General features: G+C 41.0%; 1 protein-coding gene across 1 annotated transcript in view; it reads right to left on the reverse strand.

Annotated features, from left to right (window-relative positions):
• Positions 1-12,074, reverse strand: part of DCUN1D1 (defective in cullin neddylation 1 domain containing 1) — a 150,302-nt gene that overhangs the window by 71,184 nt on the left and 67,044 nt on the right. The window contains exon 3 of the mRNA XM_078667031.1: positions 6,797-6,965. Within this exon, the coding sequence (XP_078523157.1) occupies positions 6,797-6,965 (169 nt within the window). The remainder of the gene's footprint in view (positions 1-6,796; positions 6,966-12,074) is intronic.

Consider the following 12,074-nt stretch of genomic DNA (forward strand, 5'->3'; position numbering starts at 1 on the left):
TCGCAACGACGCAGTGGTAAATAGTCTAAAAAATTTCCTCGATGCCCTTAACCTCACCCAAATATGCAACAGCCCGACCCACGAGAAAGGTTCTACCCTCGACCTGATCATCTCCAAAGAGGACTCTATCCAACTCGAGTCCATCCAACCCTGTGACTGGTCAGATCATCATATTGTCACATTTTTTATCAATGAAAAAGTCAAAGTTAACCCGGCTCAACTCTCCAAGCCCAAAGTCTGGAAAAGAGACTTGAAAAAGCTCAACCCAGGCTCTTTGCCCCCCAACAGTTGCAACCTCCTACTGCCACCGACAGGCGCTACAGACGTACAAACTCTGACTGACCACTACCTCAACGCTATGACCTCTATAATCAATGAGGCTGCTCCTATGGAGCTGAAAAGAGTCTCTACTAAAATCTCCAAACCATGGTACGACGGGAGTCTCAATGAGGATAGACGAGACATGCGAATGGCAGAGCGTACCTGGAGATCAGCTCCCTCTGCAATGCACCTAAAAGAGCTGAAGAAAAAGAGAAACGCCTACTTCAGGAAAATAAAACGCTCAAAATCAGACTTCTTCAGCCTCCAACTCGACCAAGCAAAAAACCGCCCAAGAAAACTGTTTGAGCTAATCAGAACACAATCCAAGGAACAACCCCAACCGCTCAACACTGGGCATGAGGCACCCTCCTGTGAAGACTTCGCTGCTTTCTTTATCCAAAAAACTGACAAAATAAAAAGCGATCTCCTCAGGGACGCAAGCCTCTACTCCAAACCCCAATGCCTAGCACCCACTGAACCAAAAAACAATGCTACATGGTCAACCTTCGGCACATACTCGGAAGAAGAAATTGGCAAACTGCTCAGCACCCTGAAACCTTCCAATCACCTCACGGACCCCCTCCCTGCCTCCGCAGTAAAAGACTTTACCCCTTTGCTTCTCCCTCTCTGGACTAAAATTATCAACAGCTCTCTCCAACAAGGAAGCATACCTGACTCCCTCAAAGTTGGTCAGGTCACACCTCTACTAAAAAAACCTACAGCCGACCCCTCTGATCTCAACAATTACCGTCCCATCACCAATATTCCTACTCTCGCCAAACTGTTGGAAAAATGCGCACAACTACAATTGACTAAACACATTGAGCAATTTGATCTCCTCAACACCCACCAGTCAGGCTTCCGAGCAGGACACAGCACAGAAACTGCCATGACTCACATAATTGACGACGCACTTCAAATGCTAGACCAAAACGACACCTGCCTCCTCATCATTCTAGATCTCTCTTCAGCATTCGACACCGTTAAACATGAGAATCTACTAGAACTACTAAACACAAGAATGGGTTTATCTGGAACTGTTCTCAAGTGGTTCACTTCCTTTCTTCACAACAGGTCGCAGAAATTCAAGAGCAACAACCTGATGTCCTCGCCAATACCTGTAACGCTAGGCGTCCCCCAAGGATCCTCTCTATCCCCAACTTTGTTCAACCTAGTCATGGAACCTCTCACCTCCTTGCTACATGCATCCAACGTAAACTTTCACATGTACGCCGATGACACTCAGCTATATCTCAAGCTACAATCCCCCAAAGACATCTTGCGTCTGAACTCAACGATCAGAAGCACCCAATCTTGGCTGGCTGATAACCACCTCAAACTCAACGCTATGAAGACTGAGTTCCTTCTGATCTCACCTCCCACGAAAATATCTACCACACAAACATGGCTTAAGCACCTAACAGCACTCAATGTCCAACCGACCATAGTGGATTCAGCAAAATCCTTAGGCATAACACTTGACACCAACCTCAACATGCAGCAACATATCAGCAAGGCAACAAAGGGAGCGAACTTCCAGATCAATACTCTGAGGAAACTTAAACCCTACCTCCCAGCCAAAGACTTCCAAACAGCAGTACAAGTGCTAGTCATCCCACGTATTGAATACGGCAGCACCGCCCTCTGCGGACTCCCCCTAACTACTACCGCACCACTAAGAGCTTCTCTGAATGCTGCAGCGAGACTCATCACTGGGTCAAAAAAGCACTCCCATATTACCCCCGACTTGAAATCCCTGAACTGGCTGCCTTTTGAAGCCAGAATACATCTGAAAATCGCCTGCATGACACACAAGGCGGTACACCTAAACTCACCCGGCTACCTCGCTCAGAAACTGACAATCTCTAGGGGTATTAGAAACACGAGAGGCACAAAGAATCTTCTGCTGAAACCTCGAAGATTCAGGAAGGAAAAAACATACAAGCGCTCCTTCTCAGGATTGGCGCCTAGGATTTGGAACTCACTTCCTCCCGAAACCAGGCTTATCTCCTCCACTACACTATTTAAAAAGGAAGTAAAAGCTATCCTCATGGCTAAATACACTTGATCTACTATCTCGAACTCTGTTAACACCCTGCACCGATCTGTACTACATGCTTGACCCATTTACTTATTTGTATGAGCTGTCTTATTACTCTCGTGATGGGCTTTGTAGCCACCTATTTGTACTGTATGATCTAGTGATTTATTGTTTGACTATGTTCCCTCATGTACCCCTCTATGTAAAGCGCTCTGATATCTGTGAAGATCTTGTTCGCGCTATATAAAACTTTGAAAATAAATAAATAAATAAAATAAATAAAAATAAATGCTAATCGGACAGCAGCATCAGCTTTTTTCAAACTAAAACTGATCAAAAAAATTCTTCAGTTTCTACCCGACACTGCAGGCAAAACTCTGGTTAGCACGCTTATCCTCTCTTCTCTCGACTACTGCAATGGCATTCTGGCCAATGCCCAAGCTCGGGTTATTAATAAAATGCAATTGGTGCAAAATGCCGCGGCCCGATTATTATCAAAAAACCCCAAATTTAAACCTATTGCCCATACCATCCGCAAATACCATTGGCTACCAATAAAAAAGCGGATAGAATTTAAAACCTCTGTCTGGTATTCAAAGCACTGCATCACTGTGGCCCTCAATTCCTAAGAAACCAGCTTATACCATATCTCCCAGCTAGGCAATTAAGATCAGTGACTTTGCACCAATTAACAGTACCCCGTACTAAGACTCTTTCATGGGGTGACAGACGTTTTTCAGTTACAGCTGCTAGACTGTGGAATGCACTCCCGCTCCCAATCAGATTAAATCACTCCCTCTATACGTTTCGCAAAAGTCTAAAGACATGGCTATTCACAAATTAATTTAGTTTGGTTTTACATTGTACGAGACATCAGTTGAGTCTTCAGCGCCAAGACACCCTTGGGCAAACGTTCGCGCTTTATAAATCTAAAAATAAATAAATAAATAAATAAATAAATCTCAGTGGCACCCGTACCCCTGTGATTCGTGCTATTTTCTGTCTAGCACATTTGTCCTCCGACCTTGCTCACATGATACTCGTGTACACGAGTGGAGGCATCAGACGACGGGCATCCGCTACTAGACCGGTAACCTGTTGGGATAGTGACAAGAAGGGAAGAACAGTCCACTTCTAAGTAAGACACTCATTCCAATCTTAGTAGCCCCTTAGCTATAATTATTATCTGTATCTATTCGGGAGAGAGTTCAATTAACAATGCAATTTGCAGTCCCCAGGTCAACTCTGTCCAGATGAGACCCTCTCATTCCAAGTAGGGTTGAAACGCCTTCAACACTATTATAGGATAGTCTAACAAGGAGAGCACCAAGGAACAATCTGGCTGATCTTTCATGGATTAAGAAATTAGAATTCAGACATCCTTGTATATACCAAGAACATGATCTCAAATTGTAAGTCACTTTGACACATATTTCTATATGTCTGGTTATGGTTACTTTTACTTGGGGTCTCTAATTCCTTTCTTCAAGACACCACTAACTAATTTTTTTCTGCGTCGTAAAAAACACATGTACAGTGTCAAATATATATTTTTTATTGCATACTTTTCTTCTATTAGATACATTATCTGTAATAAATAAATAAATATATATATGAACCAGTTTGGCTAAATTGAGGCTATGGAAACATAATAATTGGGCTACCTTATTATTGTTTTGAGAATAAAAAAAATTCTCTTTATAATACTGTATGGCAGACACGTCTTATTTGACTTTGTCTATCTTGCCTTTGATTAAATGAACACTGAATCAAAATCTGTGGCGAAATAAAATTGTTTATAAATAGGTTCCACGTGAAAACTTGTAAGCTGTAACTTAATATCCAGTTTGCATGGGCGTACAGGGTTACTCTTGTTTTGTTTGAGAAACTGAAGGAAACAAGCATTGGCATTGCCAATAGGTCTCGCTTGTGGGACCTTATAAGTATTTAGTTTTGCAGCACAATATCCTTGTTGCACCAATGATATTGTGCTGCAAAACTAAATACTTATAAATAATAGTAAAAATTAGTGTGGACGAAGTTACATAAATTAAAACAAGACGGAATGGAAGGCAGAGAAGGGGAGGGGGGAGGAGAAATGCGACACGGCGGGCAGGGGAGGGGGCCGAGTGGGGAGAGCGGCGAAAAAAATTTCAACAAATGTGTGCGCCGGTAAACTGAGCCATGACTAATTAGGGGAGGAGAACCTAACCCGCTTCCGTCCGACAACCCCAGGCGTCCAATGAAATCAAACCGGCCGCAGAGGCTCATGGGCGTGTGGTCGGAAAAGACTGTGGCTGGCTTCGGCGGCCATGTTGCCTGTCTACAACCCTGATGCTCGGATGTTCGAGCAGGCGATCGTAGTAAATTCCGGCTAACTGTTCTGTCTGCGGAAAAATGCATACAAAGTATTGCGATTAAGTCGAACAATATTGGCATCGTTTATTAAAAGAGCAGGGCGCCTTCTCCGTAGTAAAAGAGTACAAGAGGAAGTAGGTTGAAGAAATTATACCTATTCCTACAGTAGGAACTAATAAGGGTGTTAATAGGGTGTTTTAGTATGTTGGAATGGAATGGAAGGCAAAGAAGGGGAGGGGGGAGGAGAAATGCGACACGGCGGGCAGGGGAGGGGGGCCGAGTGGGGAGAGCGGCGAAAAAAATTTCAACAAATGCGTGCGCCGGGAAAGGAAGGCAGAGAAGGGGAGGGGGAGGAGAAATGCGACACGGCGGGCAGGGGAGGGGGCCGAGTGGGGAGAGCGGCGAAAAAAATGTCAACAAATGCGTGCGCCGGGAAACTGAGCCATGACTAATTAGGGGAGGAGAAGCCGAGAAGCCGCAGAGCGCACGCTGGGCGAAGCCCTTTGATGTGCTGTGCGGCGGGCGTTAAAAAAATGCAATTAGGAGGGAGGGAGGCTGATGCGCGTTCTTGTTTGATCACGTGATTCACGTGAACTTAAACAAAACCGCAGCAGAAAGCCCTTGGTTTGACAAGGATTTTGGCTACTTGAATTCTCGCTCCGCTCGATGCGCTTGCGCGCATCGATAGGTCGCGAGACTTAAAAAGGACATAGCCACTAGATCTTACAAGACAGGAGCGTTATGAGCATGAAGCTGAGCCAGTGATCGCTTTTGCTAAAGGCATTACATGACCCGGAAAAGACTTCAACAGAAGTCGAAGGAGTCTAGGCAATGCAAACCAACTTCTTCAGTCCAAAGTAACCATGCAAATTGACTGGCAGACCTCCGGCAGGAAAGTGCAATGTCTTTTCCCTCTTGAAACGGATCAGTACCATCAAAGGTAGTAGTGTAAACTCTATCAATCCCCTCTGTGAGGAATCAGGCCAGAAAGCGGTTCAGTACCAGAGTCAGCATGACATAAGACAAGATCCAGTTTTTCTAAAGCTGTAGTCATCTTAAGGCAAACCACCATCACCATGCACAAATACAATTTGCAGTTTCAGATGAAAGGAAGAAGCCGATGTCACTCAGCTTGCAATCATCAAAAAAGGAATAGTGAAAGTTGAACTGATCCAACCTTCTTCTTTACCATGCTCCTCAAACTTTAACATTTAGAATAATAAGAGATAGAAGGACAATCACACAGTGCAACTGGGTCTCAGCATTTTACTATTTTTTTTAACCACTCGCCATATTGGGCCCTCATGTGATAGCTTCTAGTGCGTCACAGGCCCGTATTCTCCAACCACAGGCATTTAGTCTCTCACTTAACACTAAAGCAGATTTTTGCAAAAAACACGTTTCTCCTGAATTCAAGAGCAAAAAAAGGTTCAGGAAAATCCTTTTGCTTGCAAAACAAAAGAAGCACACCTCAAACCAAGAACTAGCAAACCGGCTGCAAAGAGTCAAAAGAAATAAGTAGGTGCACACACACACACACACACACACACACATTCTTTAAAAAGCTCAGGTGTGAAATTAAAACGAAACAAATTTCTGAAATGTAACAAGAAATTCCATTTTGATGCCAGCCAACTTTACATTTCACTACTCTTGCTGTAGAATATGATACATTTGAGAAATACTCGAAAGGTTGGAGTATAAGTGAAGGGACACTATGCTGTGTCTCTGATTAGGTGCACTTGAAACAATATATCTTCAAACTTGGTGCCCTAATTTTCTCATCATGAAAGCAAAACAAAACAATGGTAAACGTAGTAAAGAAAATATAAATCGCATTAAGGTTTCAAATTATTAGTCCACTACAATACCAAAGTAACTAATGAAGCAACTGACAGTTTTGAATGTTACAAAAGTAGTCACAATTATAAAGAACATGCTTTGAAGCATTTGTTCGAACTGTAAAAGTTGGGCATTGACTAAGATTTTCTTTTTTTTTCACAAGTCAACAAGTAGTGCTGCATAGTATTTATTCATTCTTACTATGCCAACTATCTATTTTGATTAGATACTCACCCAAGCTCTGTCATTCCATCAAGGAATTCTTGCTTTGAGAACTCACATTGTGTTGCTGCCTTGAACTTCCAAGCAATAATAAGAACACTGACGCTAGCCGGATCAAGTGTCAAGTCATCACAAAACTGTTGGATTCCATCTATTCCTATTTTATTCTCATCATGGGGATCTACAAAAAACAGATAAACAGCACAATAACATTCTTTTTACAGCCGCTTGCATGAGGAGTATGAGTCAGGGCAGGTTTGCTGAACACAACTGAGAAGGGGGACCGAAAACCTGTACGCGAGGTACCATATTACTGGACAATCGGTGCAAAATACAAGAACCCGACACAAAGATACCAGTGTACACATTTTATTATTATTAAATCTTTATTTCGGCACGTTGCGGCAATAAAAGATAAATAAAACCAATACTTTTCACATTGCAAAAAGGACAATTTACATGATGCTGGATTGGGTTTTACAGGAGTACATTAAAAACCATAAATTAATTAAATATATAAACAGTAGTTAAAAAACAATTGCACAAGTCCAATACATTTGATTACTCAGAGCATTTACTAAAAAAAAAAAAAAAAGAACCATCATCAACATATATACACAGAATTAGCCAATTATAAGCCAAATCCCATTTTTTGAGAGTATAGCATACCGACATTAGAAATCTGCTTACGCAGAAAACAACCATTTGTCTAGAATCAGTTATAATAATCCTGTATGCTTCAACGTAGGAACGAACACCAATTACATTACATAGTGGCCTAATCCATTTTTTCCTCGCCAGTAAATACGCACTACAAAAAAATAGGATATGGGTATCATCCTCTTTTAAACTGGCCGAACAACACAAACACCTTGTGTTTTTTAGAGGCATCAACGTAGACGACCAGCTAGCGGTCATTGCATTAATTTTAAGTATTCCATATCTAAATTTCAAGTAGAGACTTTTTGCAAGTGGAGGTTGTACCTCATCAAGGAAATTCTTGAAGTGTGGTAAGTCCTTAAAAGCCAAGAAATTTCTTATGATGGAGCCCCCTGAATGGCTATTTGGGAGGTTTTGTGCTATGTATGCCCAGAATGTGTTTTTAACAGCTATATAAAAGACATTGTGGTTCCTACCAAAAGTGTGACAACCCAATTCTGCATAGCCAGGTTTGGACGTGTTTCAACCAAGGGTTCGAATTATAATGGTCCAGCCTCATTATTTCAAGGAGGCCATCTCTATAGTCACTGAGTTCTATAGTACACCAAAGTCTCACCCAGTAAGAGAGTGGGCGTAAAAGCGCAAAATGATCTGTACGTTTTGCACTTAAATCTAACAATAATGGTAGGAGTGGGGTAAGTTTTAAAAAGATGCCTTAGAGGGTAAAAAAGAAGAATTTGGTGAGTTCGTTGATAAGGGATTTTAAAATTTATTTTGCCAACAGCTTGTTGAAAATGAAGTCCTGCCTTCTGCCATTAGGCTGTTAAGTGTTCTTCAACACATTATGGACTCATACCACAGGTGCCCACGTTTCATGGGCATTGGCGCATTCCTTGCACCCCAAAATTCTCAACATGGGCCTATGTGGAGAATAACTGGGTTTTTAAACAGATGGGCAGGAGGAGCACACATTAACCCCTGCCCTCAATAATCTACCCATTTGGTTCCAACTCCTCAAAATCCCAAACGGTCACCTTCCCACACAAACTTGGTAATAGGTGGGAGGAAATTCAGAGTAGTCAGGCATACATAGGGTTACCCCTAATAAGCTCCCATTCTAGTTTCAATGAGGAAGAGCTATTACACATGTAAATCATGCACAATAATAGTCCACAGAAGGTCATTAAATCATGAATGCCACAGAAAATCATAAAATAACCAGTTCAGAGATCAATGGCAGTTTGTTCACAATTTCAAAGTAAAGGAACCTCAGGCAAATTAAGTAGTGCGGCAACATTTGTATCTAGGGTATGCACTACTCAAACAGTCAACATCATTAGGTTTTGGAAGAAAGCAAACCAGCTACACAACAGAGAAATTTGAGGGGAATCTCAGTTGAATTCATAAGCACTCTGTCTCTTTATGTACTGGTTTTCAGAACACTTTTTGAAGAAAACATCTACACTTAAAAACCTATTTAGACATTAAAAGGCATTAACCTTGTTAACATTTTTTTAAAAGACATTTTTAACAAACTAAAAGACTGAGAAAGACAAAATGCTGAACCTTTGAACGGCAGTTCATTTTTGGTGCCTGCTCTAGCGCCTATGTCCAAATAGCAGTGTCTGTCACATGTATGGACTGATCTCAATGAAGATTCCACAACGAATTACAATATTATTGCTGTAATAGTAGTCTTTCCTTGAGTGTAATGTATTCTGGGCCAGCCTAGAAGAGCCTTATCTCAAGAGGGAAAAAAAGTTAAAACCATGGATATGTATATAATGGTATAAAAAAAATAATTTTCTCCTGAAAATGTTAAAACCTAAAAATATGTTGCCACTGTTACTATCATATTTTCCCTCAGGGTCCTTGAGGTTCAGATGAGGATTTGTGCCTTACAAAATTCTTCCAAAACAAATAAATACACGTGCATATTTATACGATCTAGAATTCACCATACAATAGACTGTCTGAAGTTGCTAAGCCTGTGAAGATAGCACTATAGTTAAACAGTTACACCCTCTTTAGTTTCGTTGAGCAACAAAAAAGGGCTCTTTTTAAATACAGTATATGAAGGTACCTTTCCTCTGGAGAAGATGAATTTGAAAGGAAGACTAACCAGGAGACAGACTGATTACATGAAAATTTATATCTGAGAAAAAAAAGTGCATTCATGGAACCCTCATCTTATGAGAACATATTGCCAGCATTTCGCTAATCTAATGAGTTCAAGTAATAGAGCATGGAAAAAGAAAACAAAAATTTTACTTGAGCATTGGCGATGGTCAGACATATGCCGGAGGATTGTTTGAGGCATAAGCATAAAAGAAAGATCTTTCACCATATTAATTAAAATGGCATTCCATTTCGTTGAGTAAACAAAGTCTCTGCACCAGCTTTTTGCAGTCACAAAAAACTGGATATTAATGTAAGAATAATTAAGATATGTATGTGTTCTAAGAATAATCTTGTAAGGGCTGTTGGGATGGCATTCCATCATGTTCTCCTGACATCAGAGTGGAAAGGATGACTGAGATGCTGCGCACAGCTTCAATTTATTATCCTATCAGTATTCTGACAGAGTACTCAGAGAACCCCTAGTGCCAAGAATCAGAGTTCTCATGTGTAAGCATGCATAGGGTGCGATGAAAATACAGGAAGCAACATAAACAAACAATAGAGAACAGAGGCAGAGTCGCTGCATGAAGGGCTTTAAGAAAAAAAAAATCTTTTAAATTATTACTCAACTTCACCTGCATCCATTACAGCTCCCAAACACTGGATCCTCTATACTAAAATGGAAGTAAATTATGTGGAGACGTAGTTTCTGAGAGTGGTGGTTGGTACTTGGAAATCTTGCATGACTTTCAGTAGCAGATGGCCTTTAGTAGCCAGTTATCCAAAAATAGATCTACGACAACCTGTCAAGGTGCAGCCACAACTGCTACACATTTCAAGAATGCTTTGGGCATATAACTGAAGGGCTTCTCACTGGAAGCAATGAACCTCAGAGATATGCTGTGTAGTCAAGTAAACTGCACACACATTAATGTTTTCCTGGTAATACATGTTACATACAAACTGTGCCTAACTGTATTCTCACAGGAGGGTGTACTTTTTCTAGAGCATGTACTCATAAGGCCTAGAGAACTAAATTCATAATGAAGATGCTAGCTAACAGATTGTGTGAGATCTTTATCTTCTTTAGCAGCAAGTTAAAAGCAGTCAAGCTAAGTAAAATAACAAAAGTGCAACATACAGGAATCTTCCGTTAGGGTGCCCTGAAAACTACGTGAAGTTATTAACACTGCACGGTTCAAGTTGGGAGGAAGGAGGAGGCAGAATTGGTTATCTTTCGAATGCACCTCTGACAGAGGCATTGTTTGTGGTTCAGAGTGCAAATAAGAAAGGCAGCACAGCAGCTCCCTTACCCCGTGCATAGAGAATCACTGGTGAGAAAACTATACAGAGAACCGGGTATTAAGGGAGAAAGGGAGAGGGAAAACGAGAGAACGAAAGAACTAAAGAAAGAGAGAGAAAGAAAAAAAGGAAAGTAGAAAAGGAACGTAAGAGAAAGAAAAATAGTGAAAGAGAAAGAAAAAGAAAAAAGAGAGAAAACGAGAGAAAGAAAAATAACTAAAGAGAACGAAAGAAAGAGAAAAGTGAAAGAAAAAGTGAAAGAAAGAAAGCGAACAAAAAAGAAAGTAAGAACAAAACAGAGTAAGAAAATTAACAAAAGAGAACGAAAGAAAGAAAAAGCAAAAAGGAGGGAGAAAGAGGGGAGAGAGGGAGAAAGAGAAAAAGAGAAAAAGAGAAAGAAAAAGAGACAAAGAGAAAGAAAGAAAGAAAGAAAGAAAGAAAGGGAGAGGGAGAGAAAGAAAGAGAAAATCACTGTAGATAGAGTTTTCCTGCAGGTTTGTCTGGTTATCTGAACCTAAATCAGCCGAACTCGCCATACAGAAGAGTGAGAGACCCTCATCTGTTCACCTTTTCTCCAAGGGGGGTGTGGCAAGCATTATCCCATTGGGGTTAAGGATATCTAACCGGGAGTGCCCTTCAAATTCGGAGGTTAAAAAAAATGCATGAACCCATAATTATCTCATCAAGTGATTTTTCAAACAGTCTAAACCAAATATTCACCTTACAGATGGTAAAAAAGGGGTATGAAGAACTTAGGCAAGACAACTGGGAAAGAAAAAAAAAAAGGAAGAGGTAATTGGGAGTGTACAAGGAAAAAACACTCCGTCAATATGTTGCTTTCTCGAAATATAATCTGACTCATGAATATAAACGAGCCCTTCTTTGATTATGTTCTCTGTAAAATGTACCTTCTCTTTGCACATCCTCTGTTACTAGAGTGTATTTTCCACATAACGCCATCTTCTTCTGTTTAATCATAATTTGTTAACCCCTTAGGTGCTATGAAATTGCTGGAGATGTCCAAAGCACTGGTGTTCTGGTGCTAAGGATGTGTCCAGCATGTCCAAGCACCCACCCACAGGGGAAGATCTGACGTTTCCCCTGCACGCGCCTCTAGCCACATGATCTGATGGATGACATTAGAAGCCCTTTCGCAGCTCCCCCAATAACTCCCCCGGTGATCTGATGACGTCAGACCATACCTGGC

This window comes from Lissotriton helveticus, chromosome 11, assembly GCF_964261635.1.
Source record: "Lissotriton helveticus chromosome 11, aLisHel1.1, whole genome shotgun sequence".
In the NCBI taxonomy this organism is placed as follows: Eukaryota; Metazoa; Chordata; class Amphibia; order Caudata; family Salamandridae; genus Lissotriton; species Lissotriton helveticus.